The sequence below is a fragment of the Eublepharis macularius genome, chromosome 10, assembly GCF_028583425.1.
Source record: "Eublepharis macularius isolate TG4126 chromosome 10, MPM_Emac_v1.0, whole genome shotgun sequence".
NCBI classification, from domain to species: domain Eukaryota; kingdom Metazoa; phylum Chordata; class Lepidosauria; order Squamata; family Eublepharidae; genus Eublepharis; species Eublepharis macularius.
The window spans coordinates 85,469,237-85,485,319 of record NC_072799.1 but is presented as its reverse complement, the minus strand read 5'-3'; the positions used below and the strand labels follow the sequence as shown (position 1 = coordinate 85,485,319).

The window sequence follows — 16,083 nt, the reverse complement described above, 5'->3', positions numbered from 1 at the left end:
GTGAAAATACAGACAGTACAAAAGTTCTATCAATGATTACTCATCCAGTTATACATTTGTACTCTCCTTGCAGACGGAACCCCCAATCCTTTTGATCCCTTGAACAGAGGTTTAATCTAGGGAGATCCTGCACTCTTGGTCTTTTACTTCACCTTGAGATAAGATGGGTAGGAAGACTGCTCTCAGTCTCTTCTAGGGTCGCCATAAATCCAGGTGGTGGTTGGAGATCTCCCAGAATTACAACTGATCTCTATGCTGCATAAATTAGTTCCCCTAGGGAAAATGGCTGCTTTGGATGGTAGACTCTATGGCATTATGCCCTAAGGAGGCCCCTCCTCTCCCCAGTCCCTGCCTTCTCTGGGCTCCACTTCCTAAAATCTCCAGGAATTTCCTAACCTGCAGCTGGCAACTCTAGCCTCTTACTAGGTACAATTCCAAGAGAAAACAACCCACAGAGATGCACTGAACGTAAGTTCATTTAATTTACAGATTTTAAAGAAAACCTTGATAATAAATGTCCAACCACCCAAGGGAAAACAATGGAAGTTTAAGACTACATCTATATGCCTTCACTCTCCTTCTGAATTCTCCTAGTTTGAATTTCCAGTTTTGTTTTACATAAACATTTATGGGTTTTACAGCATTAGTTTTAATATATCAGGTTTTAACTAGTTTAAACCTGTTGCATTGGTTGCATTTAACTAGCCTCACCACTTTGATCTGACAGAGAAAACATATTTTCCAGGCAGCTTGATAAGAGCGTCTTTGATTTCACCAAGATTATCCTGTAGCCCCCTCTTTCCAATAACCCTTGGGCAGCTGAAGCAGATAAGCGCGGAGACTGTGAAACCTATTTTCACAGACATCCCTCCCCCCCCCCCCAAAATCACACACTAAGACATCTTGTAAAAAGGCAGGAAAAAATAATGTAGGACTAAAGGAAAGAATCTTTAAATGGAAAAAGGAACACAAAATGGTAGGAAAGAGTTTCTACTTCCCTGCCAAAATTTTAAAAGTTCCATAAGCATTTCAGCAAAGCTTGATATAGTAAGTAAACATTTGTGGTCCTGAAAAGATACGGCCACTTTCAAAAAGTCTCAAACCATCACCACCTGTGACATCACAAGCACTAACCAGTAGGAAACTATAACTGTTGAGATTACAAATTGTAACGGATGTGCCAATTATGGGGGGGGGGGGCGGGGGGGGAATCACTTGGTGACCAATAAATAATGGCAGTTTAAGAGAAGTAAACATGCATTTTTCCTGTAACATAGACACTGAAAAAGTTCCCTAAATATATTTCTTAACAGTTGAGCACTAGCTGAGTATTTATTTTGCAATCAAACAATCATCTGAAAGGTCAGAAAAATGTTAGTATACTATTTACATCAAATAAAATTATCCATTTGGCTTTTTTTTAATTTGCCTTATTCAACATCTGAATTCCAACCTTCTCTTCATGGACAATAAACCCATTTCTGAAGAAAGCCTGAACATCTGTGGGCTATGAGGAAGTGCCACATCCGTGGGCTATGAGGAAGGATTCCAACAACAAGCAAGGATACTATAACAAGCATGACGTATACCTCACCCTATTACTATACACAAAGAGTGGATATTTACTTTTAAGCCATTATTTAGGGGTATTTATTTATGCAAAAGATTCCACATGGTGACTTATTACTTTAGGTTCACCAGGGGAACCATTTTTATGAATTCTCGTATTGGGAAAAAAACAAAAGTTCTGCAGAAAACTCACTTAATTTTTATCTATTATATTTTTATTCCAGCCTTCTTCCAAGAAGTTCAGAATCATAACTCCTTACCAGTAATTAGTACAGCATGTTTAATGCCAGTTGAGTACAGTATATTTTAACAAAGTGGAAAAGGAGAAATGAACAATAACGCTTGCTTTCTGTTCAAGCTCCAATACATACTCATTTGATATAAAGAAGGATTTGTCCCCAAGTCAACGGCTATTTTCCTGGAAAAAAATTTCACCTTGAGCAGGACTTTTTTTTCCATCGGGAATGTGGTGGAACGGAGTTCCGGCACCTCTTGAAAATGGTCACATGGCCTGTGGCCCCGCCCCCTGATCTCCAGACAGAGGGGAGTTTAGATTGCCCTCCGCGCCGCTTGGTGGTGTGGAGGGCAATCTAAACTCCCCTCTGTCTGGAGATCAGGGGGCGGGGCCACAGGCCATGTGACCATTTTCACCAAGGGCGATTTAAACTTTAAAAAACTCCCCCCTTGCTCCAGCTGACCCGAAGTGACGTTATTATGCAGTTCTGAGTTCCACCACTGAGTTCCACCACCTCTTTTCCCAGAAAAAAAGCCCTGACCTTGAGTAACCTGAACAGATTCAGCAAACTATTATTTAATTCATACAGACATTTCTACTGCACAGCATATCATAAGGAAAGCTGAATTCGATCTAGAAGAAGGTGAAGTGAACATTAACAATTTCAGATGCGCAGATGACACCACGTTACTGGCCGAAAATAGTGAAGACGCGAAATGACTACTGATGAAAATTGCAGAAGAGCCAAAGCAGGATTGCAGCTGAACATCAAGAAGACAAAAGTAACGACGGCTGAGGAATTACACAATTTTAAAGCTGACAATGAGGAAAGTGAAATGGTTCAAGATTTTCTATTCCGTGGCTCAATCATCAACCGAAAGGGAGACTGCAACCAAGAAATCAAAAGAAGATTAAGACTTAGAAAAGCAACTGTGAGGGAACAGGAAAAGTTCCTTAAAGATAAAGATGTCTCTCTGTGAACCAAGATCAAGATAATTCAGACTATGGTATTCCTCATTACTATGTATGGATGTGAAAGTTGGGACAACAAAGAAAGCTGACAGGAAGAGAATTGAGTCATTTGCAATGTGGCGCTGGAGGAGAGTTTTGCAGATACCAAAGAGACAAATAAGTGATTTCTAGATCAAATCTAGCCTGAATTCACTCTAGAAGCTAAAATGACAAAACTGAGGCTATCGAGCTTTGGTCAATCACGAGAAGACAAGACTCCTTGGAAAAATCAATAATGCTAGGTAAAGTGGAAGGCAGTAGGAAAATAGGAAGTCCTAATATGAGATGGCCTGCCTCAGTAAAAGAAGCCACGTTCTCCAGTTTGCAAGATCTGAGCAAGTCTGTTAACAATAGGATGTTCTGGAGATCTTTCATTCATAGGTTCGCCATAGGTTGGAGATGACTTGACAGCACATAACGCATTCACATACTGCAAGATGCCTTAAGATCAATCCCTCTGTCCATCCAGTGGCTTCAGATAATTTTCAGCCATTATAAACTAAGTACCACCACTGTATTAAATTGATAACAACCCATCTTTTAGATTTGACTAGCCATAGTTTCAGTACATATTTACAGGCACAATGTAGTCACAGATCATTCAAAATTAAGAATCATAGAATCATAGAGTTGGAAGGGGCCATACAGACCACCTAGTCCAACCCCCTGCCCAGTGCAGGATTAGCCTAAAGCATCTCTGACAAGTATTCATCCAGCCTCTTCTTGAAAACTGCCAGTGAGGGGGAGCTCACCACCTCCCTAGACAGCTGATTCCACTTTTGAACTACTCTGACCATGAAAAAGTTTTTCCTAATATCCAGCCTTTGTGCATGTAATTTAAGCCCATTGCTTCGCGTCCTACCCTCTGCTGCCAACTGGAACAGCTCCTTGCCCTCCTCCAAATGACAGCCTCTCAGATATTTAAAGAGAGCAATCATGTCCCCCCTCAACCTCCTCTTCTCCAAACTAAACATTCCCAAGGCCCTCAGCCTTTCATCATAGGGCTCAGTCTCCAGACCCCTGATCATCCTCGTCGCTCTCCTCTGCGCCCTCTCGATTTTGTCCACATCCTTTTTGAAGTGAGGCCTCCAGAACTGCACACAATACTCCAGGTGTGGCCTGACCAAGGCAGTATAGAGAGGGGCTATGACCTCCTGTGATTTCAACGCTATGGCCCCTTTGATACAACCCAAGATTGAATTAGCCTTTTTTGCCACCGCATCACACTGACTGCTCATATTTAGTTTACAGTCCACTCTTACCCCAAGATCCCTTTCACATATACTACTGCCCAGAAGTGTATCCCCCGTCCAGTATTTGTGCTCTCTATTTTTGTGGCCCAGATGTAATACTGTGCACTTGTCTTTGTTGAATTGCATCCTATTCACAACTGCCCACGTCTCCAGAGTATTCAGGTCTCGTTTTGAATTTTAATTCTGTCTTCTTGGGTGTTTGCTACTCCTCCCAATTTGGTATCATCAGCAAATTTAATGAGCAGCCCTTCCACTACTTCATCCAGATCATTGATAAAATTATTGAAAAGTACCGGGCCCAAAACCGAGCCCTGCGGCACCCCACTGGACACCTCCCTCCAATCTGATGAAACACTGTTGACCACCACTCTTTGAGTGCGGTCCTCCAACCAGTTCCCTATCCACCGAACTGTCCTATAGTCCACTCCACAGTCTTCCAGTTTGCCCATCAGAATGTCATGGGGGACCTTATCAAAAGCTTTACTGAAATCCAGATAAATCACGTCAACCGAGTTCCCCGGATCCAGTAAGCTGGTAAGTGAATGATTATTCTTAAAACCAGCTGACATATGCACCAGTAGATATTTCCGGGTGAAGTAGGGTTGCCAACCACCAGGTAAGGACTGGTGACATTCTGGAATTATAACTGTTCTGGTTTCCAACCAGTCCAACTACTTGCTTAGAAGATACACAGAGAGCCTTAAAATTAATTAGTAGAAAGGAAAATCCCATTGTATAAGTGCTTAATAGACATGCACAGAAATATTGTTTACCTTACTGTATCAAAGATGTGACAACCTGCCCCCAGGCAGGTTCAGAGCTTTTGTAGGCTACTGCCTCTGATTCTCTGTTCTAGTAGAATAAAGCTGAACTGTCCTCGGTCTCGGCCTTGCGTGATTAATTGATCGGCTAAAGTCACACCAAAGGAACGCATAGCAGCATTTTTGCATCAGTAAGGTCCCTTCCCTTCCCAGGTTCCACTCCCAAATCTTCAGGAATTTCCCAACCAGAGCTGGCAGGGTGGAATGCAGCCGTGACAGGAAAAAAAGGCCTACAGTACATTACGGTCAGCTACGCTTCAACAGCAGGCTCCTCCCAAAGACTAGGGTTGCCAGCCTCCAGGTAATAGCTGGAGATCTCCTGGAATTACAACTGATCTCCAGGCAACAGAGATGAGTTCCCCTGGAGAAAATGGCTGCTATGAATAGTGAACTCTATGGCATCATACCCCACTGAGGCCCCTCCCTTCCCCAAGCCCTGCCCTCTCCAGGCTCCACCCCCAAAATTCCCAGGAATTTCCCAACGTGGACCTGGCAACCCTACCAAGGACAGATGTATATAGCTATGAATCAAATGCCTGTTCAGCCTCTGATTGCTAGAAAAATAACATATTTATTATTATTATTATTATTATTATTATTATTATTATTATTATTATTACTTATTCAATTTCTAGCCTGCCCTCCCTGCAAGTGGGCTCAGGGCAGTTTACAATACATAAAGTTACAAAAGATAAACACAGCAAAATCAGAAATCTCAATAAGCATAAGTTTCTGATCCCAGGATGGAGCACCCTTCATTTTTCCCTACCCACCATACATAGGGGAGAAGGAATGCGCGAGTTCGTATAATCCTGCTGTAGCTTTACATGTGGAGTGGGGGGGGGGAGATGTCTATAACCCCGCCCCCCACACACACACACACACACACACACACACACACACACACACACACACACTGATGGGAGACCAGTAGGGAGGCTTATTTGAGGGACCTAGGACTGGCCTCAACCATACGTCTGGCAGAACATCCCTGTCTTTGCAGGCCCGCCAAAAAGAGACAAGATCTTGGTGGGCCTGAGTATCCTCTGACAGAGAGTTCCACCAGGTTGGGGCCAGGGCCGAGAAAGCCCTGGCCCTGGTCAAGGCCAGCCGAACCTCCCTAGGGCCAGGGACCACCAGTAGGTGTTTATCTGCTGATCAGAGCACTCTCCGGGGTACATACGGGGAGAGGCGGTCCCTCAGGTATACTAGTAAGTATTTCTTACCAAAACGTTCCCTTTTTTGGGAGGGGGAGCTCAAAGCAGAAGATGGAGGTATGACTGGCCACTTTTTAGACCTAAAGTACACATTAGGGTTCAGGTTCCCCCAACCTGACTGTGATTCTGAGACTCAGATGTCAGGAGTGGAGGAGCTCGCTTCTCTGTCATGTGGGGCCCCATTTCAGCTCAGGTAAATAGTGTGTGAGGAAGGCCGGAGCCCTCCTCCCCCGGCACCAGGATCCTAATCTGAATCTGGGCCCTGCATGCTTGAAAAACAAGTCCCCACACTCCTAGTGTCTGACTCTCAAAGTCAGGTTGGGGGGACTGTAACATATAGTTTGAGTCTTCGAAGTACCTCCTACCACCTCAGTTTCACCCCTGGTGATACCCGCTCTCTGTCTGGGGAATGCTGAGCTAGTGCTTTGGAGCTTAGCAGTTGCAGCAGGCACAGGCTGCGTTTCTTTGTTCCTTCCTTGGAGACCCAGTATTGGGTTCTCCATGCCTCCTCTTCCTCTCAACCTGCCTCAGAGGCTGGAGGACCAGGCAAATCCTCTTACAGGGCTCCAAAAGGAACGGACGAAGCTTCACAGCTCTCAGCTTGGACACCAGACTGTGAGGCTCGTCAGGGTTAAGAAGGGGAGTTAGTAGAAGCAACTTTAACAGTGAATCTCTCTCTCTCTCTCTCACTGGTACTGCTCATACAGCTATCTCCTTAAGCAGAAATTAAAGTGGGAAGAACCTTACTTAATATTATTTCTCTGGTATTTAATTATTGCCCCTATGTATTTCACCACAGAGAGGGCAATGGAATCATTTATACCCGATAATGGCCAAGTCAGCTGGGTTCTCATATTAGGTAGTTCCATATCTTTAAGTAGAGGGACAATTAAGCTAGTCTACAACTCATTAAACATGGGACTGTGAAAGTCAAAACTGAAGCAGCTTTTGATTCTCTCTGTCTTTGCAATTGTGACACTTGAAAGACGTCATTGGAAGCTCTCTTTTTTATTGCTTTTCAGTCTTGCTTCTCAATTCAATTTCTTTGAAATCTGTTACCGAAACCATGCCAGTTATTTGGATGTGCACGGCTCTAGGAGTCAGTGTACGCCTGTGAAGATAAGTTCCCAGTCACTATCTAGAGAGCTTTTCAAGATACACAAATGAACAATACATTACAAATAGAGGCTCCTGAAGTATGTCGGGTCGATTAGGACTTGAATACTGATGCTTTCTGGTGCACAATTAGTTTCTAACTTTTGCTATATTGCAAGTGGAAATGGCATTGCTAAGAGATTGATCCTGGTTTGCACTGAGTTCAGCCAAAAAAAAAAGCCTACAGCAAAGGAAATGTGGAGAGCAGGTTCTGCTGTCATTTAAATATCTACAGACATTTGCAGGAAATAAAATTATATCTGAACTGGCAAATTACTAAAAGGCAGATTTTTTTTGAGGCCAGGGACTTAATGAAGGGTTGTATGAATGGATATCAGTTCAAATCAAGATAGTCTTGTCTTACAAAAGACCACCAGATCAGCTGCAGAGGCTGGTACAGGCCTGTGTCAGTCTCTTTAAAATACTAAAACAGGATCAGTGTTCCAAAGAGTAATCCTATACATCGAACATGCATGTTATATTTGTCACTACAGCAAACCAGGTTATATTGACAGTATTAAACCAAGATACAAAAACTGTTCTCTTCAGATCTGACCAAGTGAGCTGTGACTTACGAAAGCTCATACCCTACCACCAATTTTGTTAGACTTACAGGTGCTACTGGACTCTTGCTCTTTTCTACTGCTACAGCCAGACAACACGGCTACCCATCTTGATCTGTTTTCCCGTAACTAAAGGGTATTGCTTCCTTGATCAAAGGATTCTGCTGGCAGATCTTTCCCCCTGAAAGACAGCTTCCTTGCTTTCAGTCTTAAAGGCCACACAGAAATCCCATGTGAATTTGTGGATCATATTAAAAGGGAGTAATCTTGCCTTAACAAGTGATATTCAAAGGTGTGCGCAGGTTTAAAGGACCCTTAAGACGAAGAATGCAGGGATGGCTGGATCACTGTATTTTCTTCCCACTAATCACTCTCCATTACCACAGCAGCCACCCACATACATGGGTACGCTAAACATTCAAACAGGCCCCTGGAGAAGGCTGGGGTACGGTTCTGCGAGGCTCCTTGAGGGGCGCAGGGAAATCTTTTGAAAAAAAATCTCTGCCAACTGCTGCATATTCAGCCGTTGATCAGCGTGGGTCAAAATCTATGTTGCTTTCAAATGAGGGCAGAATGAGAGCAGTTCACACATCAGCTTTGAGCTAGCCAAGGCTAGGGGATAAACGGAAGGTAAGCAAGCAAGAAGATTAACAGAACATGGGCTAAGGATTGTAGCTGTCACTGAAAGATTAGGCTAGACTCTCTTGACTAGAGGTGGGCGCGGACCGGAAAATGGACCAAAATTTCACACGGACCGGCCCAGTTCAGCGTTTGTGAACTGGCGGGTCATGGGATGCCCGTTTTCCACGGACACCATGACGTTTCAGCTGGTTTGTTGGTCCATCATCCGTGAATCCAGACATGGGGGGTTAAAGTGCTCCCAGCATCACTGGCAAGCGGTGCCGGGAGCACTTTAACGTTTAAATCCCCCCCCCCCCCCGCTCCAGCTGCCAGGCATGGACCCACGAACCGGTCTGTGAACAAGCAGGGGTCCGTGAAAAGTTCTTGGTCCGTGGCCTATGAAACATGACGGACCACGGCCCAATGGCCTGTAGGTTTTTCCCAGTCCGTACCCACCTCTACTCTTGACTCCAAATGCTTCCAAATGCTTCGGATACATTATATATGAGAGTAAACTTCAATCCGTGAGCACATATGTCACTTTGCTACTTATTTTGGTTTTCTCTGTTTTTTGCACTGCTTTTATTTTTTGTGGCAGAAAACCATGGCATGGGGACAGACAGCTGCATAGCCCTAACAGTTTAATCTCCAATAATCAGAGACACTTCCTAGCCCTCCTCAAATATATCAAGTAGCTTCCTTTTATTTCTTGATGGGTATAAACTTGTTTGTAAACCAAAAGCAGGAATTCTAACATGTTCTCTACGTGTCCTGATCCAGCTCAGCAAATGTAATCATGCAACTCAGTCCACAGAGACTTTAAACATAAAAAAGTGGTCAGGGACCATTCAATTTCAACGAATATTCTACAGTTTCATTGGATTCTGAAAGATATTTAAAAGAACCTGAGGGTATTCGGCTTACACCCAATATGTCTTTTGCTAAAGTAATGTTTCACCACATACCTGCACAAGGCTTCAATTGCGTCTCTGTCCAAAAAGTCATGCTCTCTCTTGACGGAAGTAACGTCAATGGGAAATATAAGATCTGTAACAATGAAGACCGACAGGCAATCAAACTAGAATATTATCTTGAAAAGGTAACCTATTTCAAAGTAACTGGCTATTTCAAAATAATGAGATATAAGAAAACTGGCTCCTTCATGGTTTCATTTCCTTCACACAGGATTTGTGACAGAAGCTTGTCTTATCAATTTCAGCAGGCTGGCAATTGATAACGATCATGCCGTCAGGGGTGGCAGGGTACAGAGGGAGCCAGAGGACAACAAGCCACGTACATGAGTGCGTGAGCTGTGGAAAACTTACTTGTATTTTAAAACAGTCTTTTGAGGAAGTTTTCTGGATTAGATCCATGGCCAGCCAGTGTGGTGTAGTGGTTACAGCATCAGACTAGGATTGGGAAACCCAAGTTCAAATCCCCACGCTGCCATGGAAGCTTGCTGGGAAAAACACTCTTAGCCTAACTTACCTTACAGGATTGTTGAAAGGATAAAATGGAGGACAGGAGAATGGTGTAAGCTCTGGGTCCCCATCTGAGAGAAATGTGGTGGTGGTGGAGGGTGTGTGTGTAAGAATTTAAATAAAATAAAAAAAGAGAGAAAACCTAATGGTGAAGCCTTCCTCCTGTGTAAGGTGCTCTACTGCTAGAACCACTTGCATTGGGGAAGGCACTAACATTAGCCAACCAGATCCCTTTGGAGATAGGCTAGCAATTCCAAAATTACTGGAAATAAACAGAGGGAAAGAAAAACAAATTGCTCCAGGGATATGATACCTGGGTAACCTTGTTAGGAGGAATGAGTTTGAACAGAAGGAGAATGAAGCTACTAGAAGCTCCGTGTCCTTTTTCTTTCTTTAAAAATGCAATTGATTAGGCCTGCATTCAAGATGAACGCAGCCCACTGGCCAGGCACGGCAATTCACAAAGGATTGGATAAGCCTTCTGTGTTTGTGTTATCTGTCTGAGACGGCAAAAGTCGGGTGGATCTCAGGCACCTGACAGGCCACCGTGCGTGGCTGGTAGGCTGCCTTTGGCTTCCCCAGTTGCACAGGCCTGTCTTAGATAAACATTTGGGAAGAACAAGAAGCAAGAAACAATGTCTGGAAAGTTACAGTTGCTCGGCAGCTGCAAACAGACCGATCTTATTTACCTCCCTCTGCAGAACCTCAAATGGCAGACGGATTTGGATCTTGAATGGCTTGTGCAGGCAGAAGTCCCACTACTTGCAGTGACTAGTTCTAAACATTACAGGAAGAATTTTACACATGCTTGAAAGCACAACGGCTACTTCAGGCTTTTATTAGGACCACCTAAAATTCAGAACAGGCTGTCCCAGCATGCCAAGCATTTGTTAAGTAGGGAAAAATCAGTTTTCACATAAGAGGTGGTCTTCTGAGTTTATGGGATCCTTGTGCATGGAGAATGGAGCCCCCCATTGTATTGTTAAAGAGAATACTGACTTTCATTTAGTGTTTGTCTTAATGAAACACTTCATTCCATATTGTGTTTCATGAACACCAATAAACGTTCCTATGGAAATCACAACAGATTTAAATCCACTAGTATAAATTTAAATCCACTAAATACACTGAAATATGTCATTATAGCCAAATAATATACTATAATAGCATGGACAGGATCAAAGTTTATATAGAAGCACTGCATCAAACAAAATAGTTTAAACTGAGAAGAACAGTCACTTTACTTTGTTTTTGTAGGAGGAAGAAGAGAAGTCTGTAGCATATTTAAAAATAACCAATTTGTGACACAGGCCTACATCACATGTATGGAGGGAACCGGTAGTGGTATGCAGTGGTTAAAGTATAGGGGTAGGACCTTGAAGACCTGGGTACAAAATCCTCCTCTGCCTCCAAATTCAGTGGGTGGCCTTGGACCACTCTGCTCCAGCCTAACCTAAGTCATCGATCCAGAGGAGTTGGCCGTGTTAGTCTGCAGTTGCAAAACAGTAAAGAGTCCAGTAGCACCTTTAAGACTAACCAACTTTATTGTGGCATAAGCTTTAGAGAACCACAGCTCTCTTCGTCAGATGCATCATGCATCTGACGAAGAGACCTGTGGTTCTCAAAAGCTTATGCTACAATAAAGTTGGTTAGTCTTAAAGGTGCTACTGGACTCTTTACTAAATCATAAGGTTGTTGTGTGAATAAAATGGAGGACGGATGAACCAGTTACATCGTGGAGCAAAGGTGGGATTAAAATGCAAATAACACAAACACATAAACAAAAGCAACGACAATGGAATATCTACTGGCTGACATTTTGCAAGGCCAAACTATATGCATCCCGGCCGCAGATGTATGATAATGGGTCCATCACTAAGAGATAAGAAGTCCTCAGATATAGATAAACCCAACTGTTTATTTTGCTGAAGGAATGTGGATTGGAAGGGCAGGAAGTACTGACTGCGGATGTGAGCACAGGCAAGTTTAGCCCTGGGAACCTTCCAAGGAAAACCAGCATTCAGACTCTTTCTCATGAATGGTTTATGACTCTACATACCAAATGCAGTCCACTAGCCATGGGCTCTTCTTTTTTCTTTTTTCTAGCATACTTTGTACAGCACCTACTTGTTTGGCACTTCATGAATAATAATCAGGGGATCAATAAAACTTCTCAATTGCAAGAAGGTTTGCATTTGGGCAGGTGACAAGTCACGTCTGGTGGGCTGAGTTTATTTACTCGCTCCGTTTATGCCTCGCCTTTTCTCCCCACTGACGAGCCAAAGCCCCTCGTATCGTTCCCCCCTCCTCCATTTCAGCCTCACAACTACCCTGTGCAGTAAGTTAGGCTGAGAATATGCAACTGGCCGGAGGCCCTAGAAATTCTGCACACTGGCAGAGCAAAGAAATCAGTGTTCACAAAAGCAAACGTGTCCAAATACAGGATTCTGAAACAATAGCTACAGTTACCCGGCACACAGATTTTTTTTTAAAAAAAGACTTTTCTTGGCACTGTGTCAGTCCTGCATGTGAGGAACATAATAGAAGGAAATTCAGTTCCTAAACAGATAAACAAAAGAATTGCCAAGTGTTGTCTCTGCAAGTGCGATTATTGGCTCCCTTGCCAATGCAGCTGCAAATTTAAGGCCCTTCTCAATCGCTTGTCAAGAATGCCGGCTTAGCAGTAACATTAATTTCCAACGCGGTAAATAACGACCCATGTCTATGTAGTTATAACTAGCAGATGTTCAGAGACGATGGTGCTGGGATGTTGTGATGAAAAAGCTTCTGAGTCATTCCATGGAGTTTTACAACCCAAATGTAACTACAGGCATTCTTATGCTTTTGTCTTAATCAACATCAGCCTGTTTTTTAAAAAACAAACCTTTCATCCCTATTAAGTCCTTATACAGATTCCACTCATTGGCCTAAATAAAAATGGAAGTAATATGCCTGTGCAGAAACATTAGGTTTCCTAGTCCATCACTGGACTTTATTGTATTTATAAGGGTTTGCAAATCAAACGTCAAGATGCAGGAATTTTCATGCTAAAGGGGATTTATGATTCAAGCTGTCTCCATGGCCAGCAATAAGAACCACCAGAGGCATAGCCATGGAACCCACGGCTACCTGAGGGCATTGGGTGTGAACCTGATTTACCTGATTTTTATCTCATCTGTGAGTCTCTCTTCACGAGACGCCTCAGTATGTGTTTCTCAAGTGTAGGGAGACGTAATGTTAGCTGGGAAGCGTAGTTTAAAAAGATAGAGCTGGTGGAGATCGCTCCTCAGAGGTTTGTTAATTTCATCTTCACCTCCCTGAAGGCTTTGTCAATTTCACCTCTCCAGTCTAAACCTGTGTGGGATCTCAACAGGATGGCAGCAAGGAATGGAAATAGGCTACAGCTGCCTTCCAGAGCTGGGCTTGGACCTGGAGAGGTTATAATGGGCTGAAGTTTCCCTTCTTGGATTTCATAGCCACTTCACACAGCTCTAGTATATAGCAAAACCTTTGCCCTGTCGCAGGCTTTGTCTTTTTAAAGTACACTTCCCAGCTACCACTGCATTTCCGGACACGCGTTCTTCACGTGTCAGATGTCTCATGTAGAGAGACTCTGTGTGTGGCAAGGAGTTCAGGGTCAATCACTTGGTTTTGTCCTCCTCCATTTTATTCTCACATAAATGACTGGATTAGGTTGAGAGAGAGCGGCCTTGTCAACAACAACAAGGCCCTGGATGCAAATTGTACATCTCACTTGAACACAGGAAGCGTTCTTAAACCGAACTAGCTTGATATCTGTGCTTCGCTACGGTATTTAACTACTTTAAATCCAGTTATAATACTTACGTGTATGTAATATTTTTTGGTTTGGGGGTTTGTTTGTTTTTTGAGTTGGCAACCCTAGTGAACTTTGAGGGGAAGACTGGGAGGTGCATTTGACTTCAGGACACATTAAATGACTCCCAATAGCAACTGCAGACTGTTTAGAATGTGGGGGGTGAGGACCAATCAGCCTGCATATGCAAATGACCTTGAAAGGCTGGCTCAATCAGGGAAGAGTGGCCAAGCTGGCAGTGGGCAGGGGCGCAAGCAGGCAGCAACCTGCCAGCCACACAGGGAAGCCGTATCCCTTTGGGAAAACACATTTTACCCCCTTTGACCCCCTTAAGAGGCGAATTTCTTCAAATCCCTTAGTGGGTGTTTACATCATGAAAGGAATGTTCTCTCCAAATTTCATGTTTCTAGGTCCAGGGGTTTGGGCTGGGCATTGATGAGTCAGCCAGGACACTTGTCTTTATATATATAGATCAGACTGGCAGCCGTCCTTTGGAAGAAGTCTTTTGTATTAATAGGTCCTTTTAAACGGAAACACTGGGATTGAACCTAAGGCCTTCTTCGTAAAGCAGATACTCTACCACTGAGCTATGGTCCACTTCAGATTTCTGTGTAACACCCTCCACCCCACCCCCAATACACATTCATGCATCAATACAGCAAATGAAATGTTTTTAAGGACAAACGAGTACTTCAACCCCCTTCACCCTTATAATAATAACAACAACATTCAGGACAACTTAATGCCCACTCAGAGCGGTTTACAAAGTATGTTGTTATTATCTCCACAACAAAACACCCTGTGAGGTGGGTGGGGCTGAGAGAGCTCCAGAGAACTGTGACTGACCAGAGGTCCCCCAGCTGGCTTCAAGGGGAGGAGTGGGGAATCAAACCCGTCTCTCCAGATTAGAGTCCCACGCTCTTAACCACTACACCAAACTGGCTCTCACACCAAACTGGCTCCCCTTGAATAATGACCTTACTTACCCTCATAGAGCTGAGCATATTGTGGGAACCCTGCTGCCCGCAGCCAATCACATGCTTCCTTGGCCTCTATTTCTGGAAAATAAGGAAAATGCACATCATAAGTGATGACTGGCAAAGCAAAATGTGTTTATATTCAAGGAACAACTTCTGTGAAATACAGTTTATTCTCAGGTTTTATTATTCCAAGTTCTTATTTCATCTTCCTCATCCACAACTTCACAAAAGTGCTTTAATTCCATCACCCACTCGTGTGGTTGAAATTGTGCTCAGTCTTACACTCCAGAGCACAGGCACATTAACAGTGTTCTATGGCTAGTTATGGCATACCCAGGACTATGAACTCAAGGGTGCTTTCCATTTCCAAATGAACAATGGAAGAACCTGGCCAGCTCTGACATCTTTGTAAAAGTAAATCCTGGCAAAACTAAATGGGCTCTGTTATTACATACCACAGGCTAAATGAATTCCATTAAATACTTTTAAATAAAAATGTATTATTTCAGCATTGCATGCGTGTTTTGGTACAAGTACTTTTCAGATTGAAATACTTAGCAAAGCTAATGCCTGAGCCTTCTACGTCATGTAAATAATACCAGTAAACTTAAAATCCCAAGAACAACAGACACATTGTGTTAAAGCACAGTCAAGCTCACATTTACTACCCAAGTTAACAGTAGAGTAGCAGTGGAGGTCTCCAAGGTATTTATGAGTTACTCAGTTTACATACAGTTTTTTGCTCCAGCTCCACTTTCTCTCTTTCTTTTGCACATTACTCCAGGAAAAATATACTACTCTCCAGGATGCAGCCATTCACAAGTGTGCACATGAAGCTTGGAGAAGGGCATACGCGCTGCAGATCCTTCCGCTCCATGCTTCATTTTCTCATCAAGTATGCCAATGCAACTAATTAATTTGGATTCCCTGCCCAGAATTCAGACCAAGGTTGACAGGTTAAAATCTGGATTAGTTGAAGGAAAATTAAAAGCTCCAGTTGACCTCTTCAGAGCTTTGGTTCTACCGCATCTCTTGCAAAAGAGCAAGGCAGAACTTAATGGGGATTAAAGTTCAGTTCCAACAAAACAGTGCAATGCAAGTTTTTTTTTTAAAAAAAACCTTTGTCCTTATTTTAACTAAAACAAATACTGCCCAGGCAATTCTTATGCCTGTCTGGGAAACTGTAACACTAACCTAAAGAAGAAACACCTTGTCAGGATTCAGACTCACAATGGACCTTGGACTGGTATCCTAAAAGGAGGCCTGATGGATATTCGTCATCAGGGCTTTTTTTCTGGGAAAAGAGGTGATGGAACTCAGTGGGTTGCCCGCGGAGAAAATG

General features: G+C 43.2%; 1 protein-coding gene across 5 annotated transcripts in view; it reads right to left on the bottom strand.

The window, feature by feature from the left end:
• Positions 1 to 16,083, bottom strand: part of DLC1 (DLC1 Rho GTPase activating protein) — a 348,838-nt gene that overhangs the window by 30,472 nt on the left and 302,283 nt on the right. For 4 of the 5 annotated variants that reach the window (XM_054989508.1, XM_054989509.1, XM_054989510.1 and 1 more), the window contains 2 exons: positions 14,748 to 14,819; positions 9,411 to 9,492 (listed from right to left, as the gene is read on the bottom strand). In XM_054989508.1, the coding sequence (XP_054845483.1) occupies positions 9,411 to 9,492; positions 14,748 to 14,819 (154 nt within the window). Of the gene's footprint in view, positions 1 to 9,410; positions 9,493 to 14,747; positions 14,820 to 16,083 lie in introns of those variants that run through there. The other variant, XM_054989512.1, reaches the window with a different exon arrangement.